A 23,992-nucleotide genomic window follows, 5' to 3' on the forward strand; every position below is an offset into this window, starting at 1 on the left:
ATACACTTTTGGTGTATATAAACTGGTGCAACTTTTGGGGGGACAATTTGGCAGTACTTTCCAAAACTAGAAATAAATATAACATTTCAGCAATTCCACTTCTGGGAGAGCATCATAAAAATATATGTACAAGGCTGTTATTGCAATATTGCTTTTCACAGACAAAAACATTAAAAATCTCTAAATGATTACCAACAGGGATTGGTTAAATAAATTAAGATTCATTCATATACAAATACAGCACAAGATAAATAACTACTAGGAATGTAATATGCAACATGATAAATATAATTAACATTGCTGTATGTTATATATGAAAGTTGTTCAAAGAGTAAATCCAAGAATTAACACCACAAGGAAAACATTTTTTCTTTGTCTTTTATTTTGAAACTACACGAACTGATGGGTGTTCACTAAACTTATTGTGGTAATCATTTCATGATGTAAAAAACAAGAAAAGAAAGAGAAAAATTCTTGGCAGCTATGCATTCTATTTGAAGTTGTGATAAGAACTAATTTTTATGTTTATTGCTGATAAACAGATTTTTTAAATGTCCACTTACTCATGCAGCACTGGAAACATCTTATAATCTGAAAGGAAAGTAACACATGCCTGACATCTTGGCCTCTGTCTCTGCAAGTTCTCTACCTTAGAACTCTCAGCAGCAAGGGTGGTGACACCATTGTCCAACAGAACTTTCTGTAATACCAGAAATACTCTAGTCTGCGCCGTCCAATGTGGTAGCCACTAGCTACATGTGACAGTTGAGCATTTGAAATGTTTCATTTCATTTTATTAATGTAACTCAAGTTTTCATTTCATTTTATTAGTGTAAATTTAAATAGTCACAAGTGTTTAGTATCTACCTTATCAAGTAAGTTGTAATATTTGTGAACAGAGGGTTAATTACTGAGACTTAACTATTCAGTTTGTGAATTATTCCCCTGTTCTTTCTCTCCCTGTGTTTAAATCTGCTTTGAAAAATTAATAATAATGGTGATAATGAAAAAAAGAACACAGCACAGCTATATATACTGAAATAGAAATATTTCCATTAATATATAGTTTAATGAAAAAAGCATATTTTGGAACAATTTACATTGAATGATTTCATTTATTACATAGAAAGATGAAGATATATTGCTTAGTTAAAAATATGTTCCAGAGCAGAGTATCTTGAATGAATCCATTTAGGTAAAAGAAATGTATGGACAAAGAAAATTTTCCCCCAAATTCATAACAACTGTAATAGTTGCCTCTGAGGAAAGGAACTGAAGGAGTATAGAGAAGTAAGAAGAAATTTTGTTTTTCACTTTTTATCCTTTCATATCATTTAAATTTTTTTCAATAAGTACTTTCTAATTTAAAAAGAATAAAAGTACAAACCTGAAAATAAAGACTCCTGGCACAGAGCAATAAGGCATAAAGAAAGTAAAAGATTGCTGAATCAAACATAATTAGGATAAGTATAATTTCCATTTCTCTAACAGCATTGATGAGTTCAAATTTTTGAAAATATAATAAATGATATGCTAATAAACCTAAGAATAAAAACTGTTTACTCTTCACTTAGCAAATAATAAACACAGGCAGTAGGAAGTAAACATTTATCTTCTATCACTAGCAATTTAGTAACTCACAACTACACTGAAGGCTTTGGTCAGCTTTAATTTTGTGTGACTCAATTTATAGCATCCCTAACTGTTGCTATGGAAACAACTGTGACCAAAAAAATCATAACCTCACTGTTGAATCTCCTCAAGCAGGAAAAGAGGAAGGTCCTTTGAGGTGATGAAAAGCTACAAAAGCCTTATTAATTAGCTTTTATTTTAATAATAAAAATTCTGCGAGTATGCAGAGAGAAAACTCATCTACATCTAAGTGTAAAATTTAAAGGCTTTCTTTAGTTTGGAAAGTATCAGAGGCGAGAACTATTCTGCTTCTGAAAGCCCTATTCTGTTAAGAATTTTATTTACTGCTTTCAGATCAGTTTTTCATTTGTGGAAAGAGAATAAAGAGGTTTCTATTTAAAGTTTTTAAAAAACTTTTCAAGCACTCCTCATTCTGCCTAAGCAATCAACAATATCACTTCTTTCTCATTCTTTATTAATAACATGAGAATTTTTAATGTAGGTGCAGTACATCTGGCAACAACAATTAGATTTACTATTCAACTTGGTAGGTTTTGTCTTCTGGTACAAGAGCAGATGACTGAAGAGACATATTAGATTGCATCAAATGTTCCTGACAGTAATAACAGTAATGCTTGTCAATAGGATAATGGAATAGTGTTCTGATACAGTGATGCTCTGAGAAAGAAAAATCCAGTCTTAAACTTCCTTTGAGAGATGGGTACCATATTCTGCTCAGATATAAGATGTGGAATGATGTAAATCAATTACAGTGGGTACCTCCAAAGTAAGAAAGAATGATAATAATGAGAATTTAAAGACTGATACAACAACAACAAAAAAAACCCTAGGTGACATTTTATGTCTTTGTTAGACTCCAGAGCATACAAGATTATGCTATTAAGTCTATTTTCTCCCTTAAAAGCCACTAGCATCAAATAAACTGGTCTCAAATTTAAAAATCTCTGTTTTTGAATAAAAGGGATCCAAATTGGAAAAGAAGAGCTAAAAGTGTCACTATATGCCGATGACATGATGCTATATATAGAAAACCCTAAAAGGTCCACACAAAAACTACTAGAACTAATCAAAGAATTCAGCAAGGTAGCAGGTTACAAGATTAACGTTCAAAAATCAGTTGCATTTCCATACACTAACGATGAATCAACAGAAAAAGAAAGTAAAGAAACGATCCCCTTTAAAATAGCACCCAAAGCAATAAAATGCCTAGGAATAAATTTAACCAAGGATGTGAAAGACTTATACACAGAAAACTATAAACAATTGATGAAGGAAATTAAAGAAGACTTAAAAAAAATGGAAAGATATCCCATGCTCCTGGATTGGAAGACTCAATATTGTTAAAATGGTCACACTGCCCAAGGCAATCTACAGATTTAATGCAATCCCTATCAAATTACCCAGGACATATTTCACAGAACTAGAACAAATCACAATAAAATTTATGTGGAACCACAAAAGACCTAGAATTGCCAAAGCATTATTAAAGAAAAAGAAAGAGGCTGGAGGAATAACTCTCCCAGACTTCAGACAATACTACAGAGCTACAGTCACCAAGACAGCATGGTACTGGTACAAAAACAGACATATAGACCAATGGAACAGAATAGATAGCCCAGAAATGAACCCACAAACTTTTGGTCAACTAATATTCGGCAAAGGAGGCAAGAATATACACTGGAATAAAGATAGTCTCTTCAGCAAATGGTGCTGGGAAAACTGGACAGCAGCATGTAAATCAATGAAGCTAGAATACTCCCTTACACCATACACAAAAATCAACTCAAAATGGATCAAAGACTTAAACATAAGACAAGATATTTCCTAGAAGAAAATAAAGGCAAAATATTATCTTACATACATCTCAAAAATGTTCTCCTAAGGCAGTCTACCCAAGCAATAGAAATAAAAGCAAGAATAAACAAATGGGACCTAATTAAACTTACAAGCTTCTGCACAGCAAAGGAAACCATAAGTAAAACAAAACGACAACCTACAGAATGGGAGAAAATTTTTGCAAACGATGAAACCGACAAAGGCTTGATCTCCAAAATATATAAGCAGCTCATACACATAATAAGAAACAAACAACCTAATCCAAAAATGGGCAGAAGATCTAAACAAGCAATTCTTCAAGAAAGAAATACAAATGATCAATAGGCACATGAAAAAATGCTCAATATCACTAATTATCAGAGAAATGAAAATCAAAACTACAATGAGGTATCACCTCACACCAGTCAGAATGGCCATCACTCAAAAGTCCACAAATGACAAATGCTGGAGAGGCTGTGGAGAAAGGGGAGCCCTCCTGCACTGCTGGTGGGAATGCAGTTTGGTGCAAGCACTGTGGAAAACAGCATGGAGATTCCTCAAAAGATTACGAATAGACTTACCATGGGACCCAGGAATCCTGCTCCTGGGCATATATCCAGAAGGAACCCTACTTCAGGATGACACCTGCGCCCCAATGTTCATAGCAGCACTATTTACTATAGCCAAGACATGGAAACAGCCTAAATGTCCATCAACAGATGACTGGATAAAGAAGATGTGGTATATTTATACAATGGAATACTACTCAGCCATAAAAACGACAATGTAACGCCATTTGCAGCAACATGGATGTTTCTGGAAAATGTCATTCTAAGTGAAGTAAGCCAGAAAGAGAAAGAAAAATACCATATGAGATCGCTCATATGTGGAATCTAAAAACAACAACAACAAAAACATAAATACAAAACAGAAACAGACTCATAGACATAGAATACAAACTTGTGGTTGCCAAGGGGGCAGGGGATGGGAAGGGACAGAATGGGGTTTCAAAATCTGTACATACTGACAGGTATATGCACAATAGATAAACAAGATTATACTGTATAGCACAGGGAAATATATACAAGATCTTGTGGTAGCTCACAGTGAAAAAAAAAATGTGACAATGAATATATGTATGTTCATGTATAACTGAAAAATTGTGCTCTACACTGGAATTTGACACAACATTGTAAAATGACTATAACTCAATAAAAAATGTTTTAAAAAATAAAATAAAATAAAATAAAATAAAAACCATTTTGACTTAATGTCATATCTTAAAAAATAATCTGTGTATTTTCAACCTATGGGCTATTATGCAATTAAGAAACAGTGAAATTTTATGTACTTTTTCTGAGCTGCTAGAAAATCACATAAATTCAACATCTAGTCGGGTTGGGGGAAAGGGTTGGGAAAAGAAGGGGGAGAAATAATTCCAACTCCCCACCATAGGAACCGTGGCAGAACACTAAACAAAGCACTCTGAGCAGGAGGCCAAACAAGCCTCTTTTACAGGAAAAGAGGAGAAGAGAGTTAACATTGTCTACTCATTCATTCATTTCATTCTTTGTTAACAAAAATTTGGCAACTAAAGATTCAGTAATGAATACAACTAAAAAGGGCTCAAAAGCTTCTAAAAAGCAGCTGTCTTTCTAGTAAGGAAACGCACATAAAATAAAATAGAAAACAAATAAGCCAATGAGATAATTTTCAGTCAAGATGGTTCCATTGTTCATACCTTGAGGATACTTTTCCTTCTCCAAACACGTATCAATGAAAGAGAAGATACAAATGTGAAAATTAAAGGTAAAGTCTTGCTCAAAAACAAGGCGAACATCTTCATGGATGGGAGCATGCACAGAAACACATAATGGTGAAGAGGTTGAAGCTGTGGACCACTGGGGCTCTGGATCCAGAAAAAGGCAGAGAAGACCAGATGCCCAATTCCAGAGGGGTAAATACAGATTTGAAGTGGCCATCCAAGATAGGACTGCTAAAGATGGGCTCACTGCTTGAAATTATGCCTAGGCATTGGGCTCTCCTACTTATAAAGGAAGTTAAAATAACCTGGCATCAATCACAGCCCACGCTATGGCTTCTAAAAGTATTATGCAAGTAGTGAAAGGACACAAACTAAACTGCACCAGCAACTGATCCACAGCATCCCTTGACCTGGGGAGCAGATCTGCAGTATCTCTGACATCAGCGAAAAAAGGAGCCCCAAGCTGCCAGTCTAAGTCCTGAATGTGATATGTAGTCCCAGGTGTCAGGAGGAGGCAACTGAAAAACTGTTAGGCAGGGAAGGGTAAGGACACTCAGAGAGAAAGAAAGATAAAAAACCTGAGCCACTCACAGGAACTTCAAACCAATACTACAAAACAGAAAGAAAACTGAACTCACTCCTGACAAAATGAAACTAAGAAATCTAAGCATTAAAACTAAGTATAGACAGCCCTCAAAAAGATAATGGAAAGGATGACATTAATCTAAAGGAATAGGAAAACAAGAAGCAAAACCAGGCATTGATGAAGTACAAGTGGATATCCTATAAAAATGCAATGCAATGAGAAATCCTGGCAAGGTAAAACATAGCTACTGAAATAAAACCCTTAATGGACAGGAAAAACTCCAGAGTGGACACAAAGGAAAGGAGAAGATGACAAACTAGAAGATAGTTCTGATTAATTACCTAAAATGCAGCAGGATATAATGATACAAATGTCATATAATTATAAAAGCAGTTGATAGGGGCAGATGGTTACCAGACTTATTACGGTGATCATTTCATAATACGTACAAATATCAAGTCACTATGTAGTACACCTGAAACTAACATAACGTTGTACATCAACTATACTTTAATAAAAATTTTTCAATAAAATAAAGCAGTTGAAAGACATGGAAAATGAGAGGTTAAGTGGCTCAATATATATCTAGAAGAAATTAACCAGAAAAATATCAAGGAAATAGAGAAAAAGTATTTGAGGAGCTACATACGCTAGAATTAAAGATGTGTGTTCTTAGGTGAAATGTTCTTAGGAAGATGTTCTTAGGTCACCCGTCCTCTTTCTAACACCTCAGGGCAGGTCCTTTACAATTTAAGGAGTGCCTCCCTCAAAAGCTGCTGCTTCTTGGAGTACTAAGGATAAAGACCTGATTTGAGGCACTGATTCTCAGAATGAGGAATGATTAACTGGTATTCTTGAAGGGAAACAGGAGGGGAGACAGGTGCTCTCCACCCTGGAGTCCGCTTCTCCCACCTCCCACTTAACCTGGTAGGACTGATATAGAGGAAGATCTGAACTTGCAATCCTAAACAGAGCAGTCAGAACCCTAGCGGTAACCAATCCTTTGAGGATCAAAACTATTTTAAAATAACCTGAATTACAGGTTTCATCAGAAACACAGATATCAGAAAAGATGGATCAAGAAGTTAAAATAAGCTTAATACACATACTAGAATAAATAAGGAAAGATATAAGCAATATGAAACATGAACAAACACAATAAAAAAGAATAAAATAGAAATATTAAATATCAAATGTAAAAACAGAATGTTAAAATAGTGAACACAGACAGGATATATAGTGGAATGGACATAGTTGAGAACAAATTATTAAACTGGACAATCAGTATGAGAAACTCTGCAAGTAAAAAGAAAACAGTACATAAACAGAAACTACAAAGAGAAGTTAAGGGATATGAAGACAGAAATAGAATTACTAATATCCAAATAAGAAGAGCCCAAGAAAGAGAGAAAAATGAAAATAAACATTTGGAAATACCTGAACCAGAGACAACTGTCTCAGAATTACAGATGAAAGACCTCACACTAGAAAGCCTCACGGGTGACAAAGAAGAGAGAGAAGGGAAATCCGCACTTAAGCATACTACACATTAAAATTTAAGTCTTTTTAACAATGGGGATGAAACAACTGGATATCTGTAGGGAAAAAAAATTTAAGAACCCCGACCTATACTTCACATCTTATACAAAAATTACATCAAAACAGAACACAGACTTAAATCTAAAACATAAAACTATGAAACTTTTAGAAGAAAATATGAAAGAAAATCTACATGACTTTGGGTTAGATAAAGAGTTCTTAGATATGACACAAAAAAACATGATCCACAAAATAAAAAAATGATAAACTTGACTTCACCAAAACTTAAAACTGTTGCTCTGTTAGGACATTGTTTAAAAGAAAAGACAAGCCACAGACTGGAAGAAAACACATGCAGGTCACATCTGACATAGGACTCAAATCCAGGATATATGAAGAACCTCAAAACTCAATGGTTAAAAAAAAACAATAACAACTAATTAGAAAATGGGCAAAAGATATGAACGTATATTTAACCATAGAGAAGTTATGATGCCACAAATAAGCACACGAAAAGATGTTCAATATCATTAACCACTTGGGAAACACAAATTAAAACCACAATGAGATATCACTAGAAGCCTAGTAGAATAAGTAAAATAAAAATAGTGGTAATACCAAAAGTTGGTGAGGATGCAGACAAACTGATCTCATACACTGCTAGTGGATGTAAAATGGTACAGCCATGCTTGAAAACAGTTTGAAAGTTTCTTACAAAACTTAGTATGCACTTATCATACAACACAGATAAATGAAAACTTCATATGCAAAAACCTGTACCCAAATGTTCACAGCAGCTTTATTCACAAATAGCCCCAAACTGGAAACACTCAGCTATCCTTCAGTGGGTGAATGGGTGAATAAACTCTGGTACATCTATACTCTGGATGCTACTCAACAATGAAAATGCATGAGTTATTGATTCATGCAACAACCTGAATGGATCTCAAGAATATTATCTGAGTGGAAAAAATCTATCTCAAAGGGTTATATATTATCTGAGTCCACTTACATACTTCCTAGAAATAAAACTGTGGAGATGGAGAAAAGATTAGTGGTTGCCAATGGATGGGGTTGGGAGGAGTGTGTTGGGGTGGACAGCATGTGAACTTCTGTGCTGACAGAACAGTTCTGTATCTTGAATCTATACCTAGGATAAAATGCACACTCTCCCCAACACCCCACGCAGGTTAAAAGAAAAAGAACACTGAATTAAAATTTTGAAAACTGAATAAGGACTTTAGTCTAGTTAGCAATACCATACCAGTGTCCATTTCCTGGTTTTGATACCATACTACAGCTATATAAGATGTCGACATGGGAAAGCTAGGCAAAGGGTATGCGGGATTCTGTACTATTACTGCAATATCCTGTTTAAGTCTGTAATTACTTCATAGTAAAAAGCTTTTTTTTAAATGAGCAGAGAAAGATGGACTGTTCAATAAATTACATATGGCTTATCTACAGGGATACAAATAATATAAGACCCCTATCTTACACGACATAGTAAAATTCTAGAGGGCATAAAGATTTCAACATTTAGAAGGAAAAATAAGAGATCTTTATTTTATTAGAATAAAAAAATTTCTTAAATATGATTTTTAAAAAACACCAACAATAAAGGAAAATTTTGATAGTTTAATCTATTCTTATTTAAAATTCTGTATAACAAAAAATATCAAAAACAAAGTTAAAAGACAAGCATAGTCTCTCTTAGAAAACATGAAGCTGGAAAAGGCAAGAAGACGGGTCCTCCCACGGGGCCTCCGGAGAGGAACGCCACCCTGCAGGCACCTAGATTCCAGCCCGGGAGACCCGTGTCAGACCTCTACCCTACAGAACTGTAAAGTAAGACATCTGCATTGATTTAAGGCACTAAGTCTGTGGCAATTTGTTAGAGCAGCAACAGAAAACTACTATAGTGACTTACTTCTGTCGACTTCCAAGCACTAATCTTGAGTGGCAGCATCTCCTGTGACAACACGGTTCCACCAGACAGCTGAATGTCTTGACGCTGCTCTCGTTTCAGTCCTGACTTGGAAGTGTTTTCTGTCAACAACATAAAGCTAAGATTGGACTTTGACAAAAGATAGTAATGCTCTCGTTTCAGTCCTGACTTGGAAGTGTTTTCTGTCAACAACATAAAGCTAAGATTGGACTTTGACAAAAGATAGTAATGTTTTTACATTAGCTTGTAATTTTTAAGTTATTCACTTCTGAAGATCCATTTTGTCTATAAAATATACATCATCTGTCAATGGTTACCTATGAATATTAATCATTTAATATATCCCTTTATAATAATAGACAAGTTCAGACAGATTTTTAAAATACAACTTCAATTCTAGCCCTTTCTCCTATCAATGATTCTATTTTACAGTTTTATTATTTGAAATATCTTTTTAAAAATAAGATATAATATACTGTAAAAAATAGTTTGGAAATGTGAAAATTACTCAAATGAAATTTTAGCAAAGCAGAAATGACAACTATAATTATTCTAATTAATATTTAAAAGAACTTTATTACTGCAGTGTGAATTTCATCTGTTCTAGGTGAAAGTAATCAGAAATGTATAGATTGTTTCATAAAAAGAAACTTTCAAACAAAATTTTTAAAACTTAAACAAAAAAGAATATGCCAATGAAAATAAGCTACTTTTCTGCTTTTATAGTTTTGATAAACTTAATTTTTTAAGACAATTTATGTCTTTTTTTAACATTTTTTATTGATTTATAATCATTTTACAATGTTGTGTCAAATTCCAGGGTACAGCACAATTTTTCGGTTATACATGAACATATATATATTCATTGTCACATTTTTTTCTCCGTGAACTTAATGGTTTTGCAGTCTTAATATCACTTTCCTCCCTATGTTAATTACTATGTAAACAAAAGTATTAGTACCAACTATATTTCAGCACATTACTGGGTACAACAAAAAGCGTAAGAAATCTATCTTCAAACTGATGTATGCACACCTCTGGGGGTACTTAAAGACTTCCTGAGGGCTAGGTGGGCACAGATAGCTTTAAAGGACTCAATTTCCAGATCCACAAGTTCTGTACATATTCTTACCAAAAATACTGATCTGCCTGAGAATGCAAGTGAGTAGAAGCATCAGGCTAGTTCTTTCCCCCTTCCCTTTCATAATAGATTTTCTCCAACTTTACAAAGAAAGACATTTTCTTTACCCATCTTACTATGGTGCATCCTCCCTTAAGATGCAAGCATAAGAATCTATAAGGCACCAAACAACAGTGAAAAAAAGACTCACATGGGAAGCTTCCTTTAATCAAGGCACAAGAAACCCAAAGTAGAGCTTCAAAGTCTATCCTATCTTATACTTCTTTTAATGACAAAGCATGGTATAAGTAACAGAGTCTTCTGGTTCAAACTGTTCATACTAGGATGTGTGGTACTCAGATACATGACAGTATGGAGAAGCAGGACAGTTGACAAGTTTCATCTAATGTCCTTGTGCTTTGCATCCCCCTAGTACTGTCAAAGCATGCATCATTCCTGAGAGAAGAGCAAAGAAAGCATCAGAGGCAAGGGCACCTTATTTCACCAATGCAACAAACAGGGCAAGGCTCCATCCCTTAGAAATTTATCTTAAGGAAAGAATTCAGAAGTGTGACTACAACCAGAGTGATATCTGCTTACACGTATATTTGAATAAATAAAGTAAAATGTTTTCTGAAAGAAAGTTTAAATATGATTCGGCTGGTTGTTTTGACAATGAGGGCTGGCTCTGACAACTAGGTAAATATGGCAAATATTTTCCAAAAATTGAATAAACCAAATCTGCAGTTCTGAAGAGTTGATGAAAATACATCTAAAGCATATGACAAGCAATTCTCCAAGGAAGACCTACAAATGATCAATAGACACATGAAAAAATGCTCAATATCACTAATTATCAGAGAAATGAAAATCAAAACTACAATGAGGTATCACCTCACACCAGTCAGAATGGCCATCACTCAAAAATCCACAAATGACAAATGCTGGAGAGGCTGTGGAGAAAGGGGAACCCTCCTACACTGCTGGTGGGAATGCAGTTTGGTGCAGCCACTATGGAAAACAGTGTGGAGATTTCTCAAAAGACTAGGAATAGACTTACCATAGGACCCAGGAATCCCGCTCCTGGGCATATATCCAGAAGGAATCCTACTTCAGGATGACACCTGCACCCCAATGTTCATAGCAGCACTATTTACTATAGCCAAGACATGGAAACAGCCTAAATGTTCATCGACAGATGACTGGATAAAGAAGCTGTGGTATATTTACACAATGGAATACTACTCAGCCATAAAACCCGACAACATAATGCCATTTGCAGCAACATGGATGTCCCTGGAGAATGTCATTCTAAGTGAAGTAAGCCAGAAAGAGAAAAATACTGTATGAGATCGCTTAAAAGTGGAATCTAAAAAAAACCCAAAAAACAAAAACAACAAAAACAAAGCATAAATACAAAACAGAAACAGACTCATAGACATAGAATACAAACTTGTGGTTGCCAAGGGGGTGGAGGGTGGGAAGGGATAGACAGGATATCAAAATTGTAGAATAGATAAACAAGATTATACTGTATAGCACAGGGAAATATACACAAGATCTTACGGTAGCTCACAGAGAAAAAAATGTCTCAATGAATATATATATGTTCATGTATGACTGAAAAATTGTGCTCTACACTGGAATTTGACACAACATTGTAAAATGATTATAAATCAATAAAAAATTTTAAAAATTAAAAAAATTTTTTAAAATTTTTAAAAAGTAAAGCATATGACACAATAAAATCATTTTCTCAAAAAAATATTGTATTTACAGGTATATTGCAATTACTATTCATATTTTTCACACACATTCTGAGTATATTGGGTTAAATTAAAGTGTAACTAGTATAACTAATAGTCATTTGATAAATTTTAGTAAAGTTATTTTGGTATTATTCCCAGAAATTGAGAAAGTAAATTACTCCTAATGACTGTTAAACAAATCTTCTTCTAAGTAGAGTGCTTCCAATAATTTGCTTTCAACAACAGTGAAGAAAGACCTAACCAAGTTATTAGTTACAAGAAATGAAAAACACTTTAATAATAAATCACTATATAATTTTGGCATATTACTTGGAAGAAATTCATAGAATTGATTGACATTGTTATAATAAAACATCTATTTCCACCCACAACTTTATGTGAACGAGTCTTCTCAGCATTTACATCTATAAAAATATAAAACAGAAACAGTTTATGCTGAACCCTCTTATTTCAAGAAATAAGTAATATTCATATGTGGGTAAAATAAGCAGTTCTCATAAAAATGTATCTTTCCAATAAAATTGTATTTTTTATGTTTAATAAGTGTTTATAAAAATTTATAATACATTTATGTGGCTTTGATCAATTGCGCACTAAAAAATAATTGTAATGTAAGTCAATCTAGAGGGAATATTTTTACCACTTAAAACCTCTGGTCACAGACAATTTAGAAAAATAATTTCAATTTACATACATATTTGATGTAGAGGAGACTTAAAAGCATAAAAATACTTTCTATTAGGATAAAATTCTGTGAGGGATGTGAAAAAGAAATATGACTTCAAGGAGAAAAGGGAATGGTATAAAATTTCCAACAATTAAAGAAGGCCATGTTTTTCTTTCTAAAGCACACTTATAGGTATCAATCACAATAGTATTTAGATTCCTGTAGATACTCTTAAAGGACTCATGTAACAGTTGTTTTCTTTTGTCTTTAATGATGATATTTTTAATTATATCCTTTGCACTTACTTATACTTAAGACAAAATTTCACATGTCAACCTAAAAATGTGTAAGGAGGTACATAATTTTTCAAAATCATTTTATGGGTTATTCAAGAAAAATAGCTCAGTCCTTGTCTTCAAAAAGTTTATAGCCTAACTAATGAGATAAGTCTAACATACAGACTTGTCTTACAGGAAGCAATCCGAGGAGATCAATCACAGGCCAAACTTTCTTTAAATGACTAACTTCAGAAATAGACATTCTAAAAGGAAGAAAAATCCATGAGCACCAGAGTAATCAGAAAGAGCCTCAAATAGGAAGTAAAATTTGAACAAGGCTTTGAAGGATGGCTAGGATCCTGACAAACATAGAGGGAGAAATTATTCCAAGCAGAAAGAACCACATGAGTAAAAGGAGTAAGAATGGTATACACCAAAGACACTGAAGAAAGAATAAGAACTTTGCATTTATGGCTCTAACTTTTCATTTTCTTATAACTTCACATGAAAATGAATAATTAAAATGAGCTTATTTTGGACTTGGAGATTGTATAATTAATATTGGCAAACAGCAGCAATTCGAGGCTTAGATCATCTATGTACTTTCAAGAGATTTCATCAGGAACTATATTATCACTCTTCGAGCACTCAGCAACAAATTATCCTTGAAATGAAATAGACTTAGGTTTTAGACATCACAGAAGTAGACTGATAAAAATTTCAGGAAGTCAATTTTGAAGTCAAGTGTGAAGAAAACTGAAGAATAGTAAGAATTGTGAAAGAAAAAATATCTTATATACCTGGAGATGCATTTTAGCCCAGAATAGCTAAAATGTTAGAAGGATATATTAAATAATCTTATGGGGCAAGAAGGAAGGCAGTTAGAATATACTGAGTCTATGGAAATTCATTTAGAAAAAAACTTTTTAGTATCAAGCACAACACTGTAAGTGAAGTGTGCTTAATTAAATTAAGGTGATTACACAATATTTCTTTCTAGATTTTCACAAGCAAGCAGAGGGGGAGAACACACATCACACATCCAGTTCCTTAGTGGAAATGAAGCCCCTTGCATATCACAAGCTATTTATCAAATGAGACTGTGAAGTCACAGCCAAGGAGGACCAGTATGTGAATGAGAAACCTCAAAGGAAAAAGTGAAGATGCTGCAGGAAATGATGCTACTGAGTCATTCGAAGATGAGTGCTTAGATACCAAGATGGTATTTCGTAAAAACTATCTAGAGAGAAGCTATAGATCTCAGTGAGCCTGTACCACTCAGATAATACCACAAAGCAGAACTGGCAAACCCTGTGATATTTCTCAGATGAGATATCAAACTGACATTCAAACTATCAGATATTAACAGTGCAACCGCACATTTTGGAATTGAAATGCTCCTTAAATTCTCAAGTTGTTCTGTTTATTATTTAGCATCTAATAGACATTGCTGCTACATATTGACTGTCCTTACAGGTGCAATTTAAGTAAACTAAGTCATTTACATAACAAAATTAATTTTAAAAATAAATGTATCAATTATAGAAAATATTCAGTGGGCTAATGAAGAATTGATAAGATTTAAACATCTCATAGTGATTAAATTTATACTCAGCTTTTGCAGAATCATGAATTTGAAACCTTAACAATTTCACTTTCTTGGAGCAAACTTACAGAAAAGTTGCAAGACTAGTAGAGAATTCACATATACTTTTCATCTAGATCCACCAACTGCTAACATTTTGTCCCATTTGCTTTATCATTCTTTCTTCATTTACATACATATAATTGTCCTATATCTTAAATCTTGAGGCAAAGCCATTGCTGTAGGTTGGATTCCCCAGGAAACAGACTCCGAGACTCAGATTTGTGTAAGGGAGACTCATTAGGGAGTGCTCTCAGAAATATCCATGACTAAAGAGGGAGGCAGGCCGGGGGCAAGGGAGAACTGAGTCATAATGTGTTTGCAACAGAGGTCTTGGCCAATCCTACTAGGAGCTTTGGGGCTGGAATGGCTCTTCACAGTCGTCCTACCTTGAAGCAAGGGGACTGGCCTACATCCACAAGTCACTGACAGCAGGTTCTCTTAGGGAGGGGGTGTGACCTTAGGCAAAGAGGCTTTCTTCAAATGTTGGAAATTTGAAGAGAAGGATTTAGCTGAGACCCCTCAGGCACCAACTCTCCCAGCAGCCGAGGGAGTAAGTGCATTTACCTTGAAGCAGGAATCTGGAAACACCACAGTGTCTACTACAGACACCACCAGAATGCTTCTCTGTTGTTTCTCTGCTCCTATTTATTCATGACAAATGCTTCAGAGGGACAGGAGACAGAATGTGAGTGCGGTAAATCTTTTCTGAAAGGTGTATTTCGACATTAGTGGGGAAAAGTATGTTTTTTTAAAAAAATGAAAACATGAAAAGGATAAAGAATAAGAAAGCAGAGATGTTTAAGCAGATGTTTAAAATTGAATTTGAAATAAGTAGATAAGGAAAAGTGAGAAAAAGCAAACTTCTGTTTCTGGAGATCTTAAAAAAGAAGTTGAGGCGGTGAGGGAGGGTATAAGCTCAGTGGCACTGTCTGTGCTCAGCAGGCACGAGGCCCTGGGTTCATTCTGCAGTACCTCCATTAAAAATAAATCAATAAAATTAATTACCCCTCCCAAAAAGAAACAACAACAACAACAAAAGGGAGTTGAGACAACTTTACCTCAGCATTTTGCTAACAATAGCACATAAAATATGATACTACTTAATAATAATGGCAAACAGGAAAACCCACAAACTATGTTAAATGCTCAGCTACAGGCACAGGAAGAAATAAACAGTCACCACGAAAGCAGGTCTAAATCCCCAGTTGCTGACTCCTGGTTTAGAGAGCAGAGTGAAACTGCAACACAGAATTTCCATCGCCAAATACTTCATGATATTTTATTTTAAAAGGTCAGAACTAATCAAAAAGTTTTACAACGCAATCTGACATGGAAATAGGTGTAATTAAAAGTAATTTTAAAAGGGGGAAAAACACACAAAAATAACCAGTGGGCAAGAAAAGAAACAAAATCTAGGTCATTCCCTCTCTTCCAAAGGTGTTATTGGCGAGTTGACGAGATTTCGAGGTTTCTCATCAATATCCTCATGTCTGGAAAAAGGGGGAACTGAATGGACAGTGCTTTTTTGCCCTCCTTATGACTGAGAAGAGGTGAAAACAGCTAAAGAAAAAAAAATAGGTATAACAGAGTTAGTAAAAAAAGATGCTAACAAAAAATAAACAAATGGGACCTAATCAACTTACAAGCTTTTGCACAGCAAAGGAAACCATAACAAAATAAAAAGACAACCTACAGACTACAAGAAAACATTTGCAAACAATGCGACTGACAAAGGCTTAATTTCAAAAATACACAAATAGCTCATATAGCTCAATAACAAAAAAGCCCCACCCAATCAAAAAGTGGGCAGAAGACCTAAACAGACATTCCTCCAAAGAAGACATACAAATGGCCAACAGGCACATGAAAAGATGCTCAACATCGCTAGTTATTAGAGAAATTAAATCAAAACTACAATGAGGTATCACCTCACCCTGGTCAGAATGGTCACCATCAAAAAGTCTACAAATAATAGTAATAAACACCTTCAACTATTTTGGGGAATGTAAATTGGTGCAGACACTATGGAAAATAGTATGGAGGTTCTTTAAAAAACTAAAAATAGAGTTACCATATGATCCACTAATCCCACCCCTGGGCATGCATCCAGAAAAGACAAAAACTCTAATTTGAAAAGATACATGCACCCCAATGTTCACAGAACATTATTTACAATAAACAAGACATGGCAGCAACCTAAATGTCCATTGACAGATGACTGGATAAAGAAGATGTGATGTATATGTATACAATGGAATACTACTCAGCCATTAAATAATGCCATTTGAAGCAACATGGATGGAGCTAGAGATTATTACATTGAGTGAAGTCAGATAAAGACAAATATCATATGATATCACTTACATGTGGAATCTAAAAAGATACACAAATGAACTTATTTACAAAACAGAAAAAGACTCACTGACATAGAAAACAAACTTATGGTTTCCAAAGGGGAAAGGAGGGGAAAGGATAAATTAGGAGTTTGGGATAGACCGATACAAACTACTATGTGTGCAATAGATAAACAATAAGGTCCTAGTGTATAGCACAGAGAACCATATTTATTATCTTGTAATAAACTATAATGGAAAGAATCTGAAAAGGAATAACTAACACAACACTGTAAATCAACTATACTTTAATTTTTAAAAAAAGATGCTGACAGTAATGAAAGTGAAAGCCATATTTTCACACTGAATTGGGTGAATGATCTGAAGGTGAGGGTATCTCCCCACCTGATTGGAACAAGGTACATTTCCATTTCCCAACCTGACAGAATGAGCAGGACCCTGTATAAAGGACTCAGAAGATAGAGCAGAGTCCAGGGTCACTGAGGTTTATTCACACACTTCTGCCTATCACAACAGTCAAATTTATAAATATGTTTTAAAATAGTTTGTACTTTTTTTATTATAAGAAATTCTTCCTTATCACAATGTGAAAAAGATACTCTCCTAAATTCTTTTCTAAACATTTTGAATTTTTGTTTTTTTCACTTTTAAGTCCTTAATTCCTCTAGGATTTGTTTTTGTGCATGATATGAGGTAGAGACCTAATTCCATTTTTTTCAATATGATTAAATAATTGCCCTGGTATTACTTATTAAGCAGTTCATTCTCCCCCACCAACGTGACATGCCACCTCTGTCATACACTAAGGTAACACAGCGGCACAGTTCTGTTTCCAGGGCTCTGTAGTTTGTTCCATTGGCCCTGCGTCAATACCATGCTGCCATGATTACTATTGCTTTATTCTTGCCATCTAAAAAGGCAAGCCCCCCACTTTATTCTTTACAGGAATGTTTTAGGATATGCCTGACCTTTTGATTCTTTCAGATAAGCTTTGGAATCAGCCCATCAAATTCAACTTTAAAAATTCTTGTGGGATTTTGATTGTAATTGCACTGAATCAGTGATTCTCAACTGGGGGCAATTTTGGCCCGCAGCGGGCATCTGACAATGTCTGCAGACACTTCTGGCTCTCACAAAAGGAAGGGATGTGTGCTAACAGCATCTAGTGGGCAGAGCTCAGAAATAATGCTGAACACCCTGCCCTGCACAGAACAGCCCCAACCACAAAGAATCATCTGGCTTAAAACGTCAATAGTACCAAGCTTGAAAAACCCTCCACTAAATTCATGCAATTTTGAAACAACCGTATTTACATTTTTAGTATTTCAATAAACAATATATTTATAGCCAGTCATCCTACTAAACCTCTTATTATTTCTAATATGTCTGTAGACCTTTTCATGTTTTCTATATGAAAATCTTTTCATCTGCAAATAAATTTATTCCATTTCAATACTTTTTATTTCTCTTACTTGTTTTATTGTCATGGCTAGAATCTCTAGTATAAAACTGAATGGAAAGAGAATGGGAACCTTTTCTTCTACCCGATTCTAAACAAAATACTGCCACATTCAAATGTACGGAAATTTTAAATTTACATTTTAAAAACTCAAACTAAATTGCATTTTTGCTAGAAATGTGGTCTGTGTGATACAAATTCTTTGAAATGTTAAGATTTTCTTTATAATACATATAATCAGTTATAAAATCCATATTTTAAATAATGTTTTATTTACTTGAATTATCAATTGAGAGAAAAATTTTACATCATTTACTATAATGGAAGATGTTTCGATTTCTTCCTGTAGTTCTACCAAATTTTGCTTTATGTACTTTGAATTTATTATATTGGTTAAATTCACATTTAGAAATATTATGTCTCCCTGGGGAATTAAACCTTTTATCATCCTCCTTAATAATGCTCTTGGCTTTAAATTCTACTTTCTATGATACTAATATAGCTACACTAGCTTTCTTTAGTTAGTATATGCCTGGTTTATCTTTTTCCACCCACTTGCTTTAACCTTTATGTGAACTCCTGCTTGCAGCATACATCTGGATTTCTTCTTCCCCAATTTGATAATCTCTGCCTTTTAACAGATGAATTTTTAACCCACTGATATTTGTGATTATTAATATATTTGGATTTGTTTCTACCATTTTACTTTTTTATTTCCCTTTGTCCCACTTTATGTATGCTTCTTGCCCTTTATAAAATTTTAAAAATTTTCATTCCATTTTTTGTTGCTACTTTGGAATTTATGCAGTCTACTTCTCTTCTTTTAGCATTTACCCTTGAAAATTTATCATGCACATTTACTTTTAAAAATTTAGAGTCAGATAATACCCTTATTCTCTCAAAAAATACAAGGACCTTAGAACACTATAAATCTGCAGACCCACTCCTAACTTACATCCCACAGCTACCCACTCTTCTAGTTGTCTTTTTTTAAAACTCAAAAGTTAGACAATACTGTTTTACACAGAATGTGTTTCTTTTATTTTATATACATGTTAACTATTTGTTAATCATTCCTTCTCCTATCTCCGACCACTCTTCTGGAATAATGTTCCTTCTTTTTGAAGTATACCCTTTAATTATAGGTTTTATGGTGGTAAATTCTTCAGTTTTTGTATTTATCGGTGAGTGATGATTTCACCCTCATCCTTGAATGACAGTTTTGCTGGGTACACAATTACAGGCTATTGTTTTCTCTCTGCACTGTGAAAATATTGTATCACAGTCATCTGGCCTCCACTGTAGCTGACGAGAAGACCTTGCGTATACTGGCATGGTAACTGTCATTCCTCTATATATGTATCCTCTATGTCTAAACATTGCTTCCATATATTCCACTTACATTGGACATAGCTTCTAGCTCACTAAATTTTTTTATTTCAACGGTATTTCTCATTTCTGTAAGTTCTCATTTTCAAATTCGTATGTTCATTCCTAATAATCTTTTTTTTTTAAAGTAAATCCATCTTAATTTTTAAGAGTTTGATTCAGCCTAAGGGCCTAGGCTATGACAGACATAACTGACATTTGAATAATTGCATTAATTTAGAGAAGGGCAAATCTGGCTTTGACAGTTGTGCTTGTGTGTATTTTTTTAAGACTTTTTTTTTTCAAGCCATTTTAGGTTTATAACAAAATGGAGAGAGAGGTACAGAAATTTCCTGTAAGTCTTCTGCCCCACACACAATCTCCTCCATTATCAACACTGTGATTATATCCTTTATTTATTTAAATATTTAAAAACATAGCTCTTCTACATTGTGCATCCAACCTTTCTAATGTCTACAATCTGTGGGGACTGAATATGTTCTTTACTAACTATTTTCTCCTGTGTTTGGTGCATGGACTGTGAGCTCATTGTCTTGACTTTAATTGATGGGAATCCTGTGGACCTAACCTGCGAATTGAGGTTTTCTTCTTGCAGAGAGAACTACCTGGAATCACTTCAGCCCCTTTTTGAGTGTCTGGGTTCAGCACAGTAACCTCATACTTTCCTTCCCAATTCTCAAGGCAGCCCCAAAACTCATTTCCTTACCTACTAATAACTGCCCTTAAGCAACTCAACCGCTACAATCACCTGCAGTGTCCCACAGGCACCAACTCGAAGTCACTTTTACCTGAGCTCATATGTCCTGTTCTTATTTTGTTTATTTCATTTAATAATTAATTCAAATGTTTGGAGGGGGAGATCCTTGGAGACTTCCCATACTCTAGTGAAGCCAGAAATGTCTCAAATAGTGTATCGTTTCCAGTCTTTGGTTATTGTGCAATAAACGGGTTTCTTGGAGCTCGTAGTAACTGTTATTGCCAGAAGTAGACTTGAAATATTTTTAGTAAAATATAACATCGAGTACAATAACACTTTTATAATAACATTTTCTCTCTAGTTATTCATCTTTATACATATATAAATGGATGGATAAAAGGTGCCTAGAATTCATGTTAATTTGATATTAATTATGACTACTTTTGTGTGATGCGATTGGAAGTGATTAATTACAACGGGCCTGTATTTTTGCTTTACAAGAATAGAGTGATTTTTCTGAAACAAAAACAAAAGAAGAAAAATAATAAGACTAGAAGCAAATATTCTAAGATGTTAATAATGGTAGACCTAGGGTGGTAGAAATGTAAGTTATTGTTATTTTCTCTTTTGTACACTTGTTTATTTTCTAATTTTTAAAAAATCACTGCTTGACATTCATCAAGGTAAATGTTTTAGTGGCAACCACCACTTGTACCATAAGTCCTGCCACTGACACTGTATGTGATAAGGCACCCAAGTTTGCCTCCACATCGCCTCTCTGTCCGTACAAAGTTCACTGTGGGACGTAATACCAACATTGGTGTTTTTGCTCATAAAAGTATGACAACTACTTTGAAGTTTAACTTTTAGTCCAACGGGAATTATATACAATTTTTAGGGAAATATTTCCATGATGTAGAGTTGCATTACATTTAATACAGACCAGAGTAATCCTTCTCTAATACAGGTAAAGTTCCTCTGCAAAGAATAATACCACTGAAGAGCTCTTCATGGAAGACTGGATAATCAACGAGGTAATGCTTCACTGGTCTAGTTGTAAGCAATGTCTATGGTGACAGTTTTTATAATGATTACCTCCAAGGAAGGGACCTAACTTTGATGCTTATAGCTCAGAGAAGCTGAGTTATCACTGTGCTTTATATAGTTTTCTGTCTTGCCATCAAGCAGCAATCATCCTTCAGCTCATCTCTGCCTTCAAACAACAAAGTCAGCTAAATGAAAACTATCCAAGCTATCTACCAGAATTAAAACTTGGGGAAAGCATCCAGGAATAGGAAAAAAGGAGTAGAAGTAGTGATGTGTGTATAACACCTTCTCTAGAGTACCTTTTCCCCTTGCTAATTCACTGCAAAGAGTGACACACAGCTGTTTCAGCTCTAGATCTTAAAGCCTGGGAATCAGATTCCTAGCAAAGCATTCAGTTTTACATTTCATTGTAACTAAATAATTTAGAAGCGTCTTTAAATTCCTTCTGATGGAAATTTACCTGTATGATACCATCACTTGCCTCCTTTTTTTTCTAACTCAATTGTAAGAGTCATTTTCAATTTCTCTCTTTTTTCTCCAATATATCGACTCACTCCATTTCCTCTCTCTATTCTATCTTTAAACATTACCTTTCCTCATTTCAATAACCCTAGAGCAGGTCCTGGATGCCTGGATTGAAACAACTGTCTCTTATAAAGCTTCCCTCCAATTTGTATATCCTTCATTTCTACACAAAGTAGAGAGCCTTAGTAAGAATTATCTTCCACCAACAGCTGTTTTCAGTAATAAGAAAGCTAAGTTCTGTGACTAAGCTAAACATCCCTTCTGTTCTCCAAGGCCTACAATGGTTCCTAGTTGCTAGTCGTATCAAATTGAAATTTCCAAATACTGTTCATTATGTCCTTTTATAAATTGTGCTGAGTACTCTTAACTATCTGCCCACATTTTTCTACATATTAGAATTTATATTCTCTATTCCATTTAAACTGACAACCATGTATTACCATGATTAATTCACTTCTTGTATTCTTTCCCAGTATGGTAGGACTATTGTTGTCCCCTATATTTAGTCTCTCCTTCTTCCTTAATGATAGATTTTCTTTCATCTGGACATATGCCTGTCTAGTATAAAGACTACATTTCTCAGCCTCTCTTGAAGCTAGGAATGTCCATGTAACTAAGTGCTAAACAACAGTATTTAAACCAAAATGTTACAGGCAACTTCCATAAATGTCCTTAAAGGGAAAAAGGCATTCATATTTTCAACCCTTCCTCCTTCCTACTGGCTAGAAGGCAGATGTGACTGCTGGAATCAAGCAGCCATATTGGACCACAAAGTGGAACTTACATGCTGAGTTTAGTGGTGCAACAAGACAGAAAGAGCCCTGACATCATGGAGAACCACATCAGTCCAACAATACCTGGTTCTGGATTATTTTTAGAAGAGAGAAATTTCTATTATTTTTACACTACTAACAGTTTTGTGGCCCTAATACTATCACTTGTGGACACACCTAATTTTGACTGATCCACCCATCTCCAAGTTTTCATTTGCTACTTGTCCTGTCCCATTAATAACAACCCCTAATAAATTTTCTTATCTTCTCCCCACCCAACCAAATTGTAAGTTTTCTTTTTTCCTTTAAAATAGTTTCAGATTCAAATACCTAAATAGATATGGTTAATATTGCTAAGCTTACTTAATCCAATTTCTCTTTTCGAACACAAACGCATCTATACAACTACTGTGTATATGTACTATATACAGTGATGGGTAAATGGGATTTTAAAATAATGTAACAGATTTTTAACAAATTTACTACAGCTTTTATATCCAAATGTTCACTATTCACTTTAGTACTCTTACTACAGATTCACTTCAGTGATGTCATCATTCACCAAAACTCTTTTTGAACATAGTGTTTTGAAACAGACTGAAAGTCCATCACTAGATACAACCTCTGTGAGAGCAGAAATAAACCCAATTTGCTTACCAGGCCTAGAGCAGTGTCTGGCATATAGTAAGTACGTATTCAATACACGTTTGTGGTATGAAAAAAAGTTAACTGTAGTAAAACTTCATTTGAAGGTAGATTGATTTTTTTTAAATATTCAAAAGTCATTCAGAGCTCAGTCTAGTGAATAAGAAGTGTCATAAATCTGGGAAGCATCATTTTGAGCTTAAAAAAAAGCAGTGACTAAAAAGCAATAAACTAGATTTTCTTAACTACCATAAAAATGGCTCAGCGTTGAGCTAGTTCTGCAGCAACGCAGGGACACATTTCCTAAGCCATGGT

General features: G+C 34.4%; 1 protein-coding gene across 5 annotated transcripts in view; it reads right to left on the bottom strand.

The window, feature by feature from the left end:
- The window catches only part of ENTHD1 (ENTH domain containing 1), a 106,832-nt gene that overhangs the window by 49,495 nt on the left and 33,345 nt on the right, over positions 1–23,992 (bottom strand). For all 5 annotated transcript variants that reach the window (XM_072973561.1, XM_072973562.1, XM_072973563.1 and 2 more), the window contains one exon: positions 9,289–9,407. In XM_072973561.1, coding sequence (XP_072829662.1) covers positions 9,289–9,407 — 119 coding nt within the window. The remainder of the gene's footprint in view (positions 1–9,288; positions 9,408–23,992) is intronic.

The sequence above is a fragment of the Vicugna pacos genome, chromosome 12 (assembly GCF_048564905.1).
Source record: "Vicugna pacos chromosome 12, VicPac4, whole genome shotgun sequence".
Classification (NCBI taxonomy): domain Eukaryota; kingdom Metazoa; phylum Chordata; class Mammalia; order Artiodactyla; family Camelidae; genus Vicugna; species Vicugna pacos.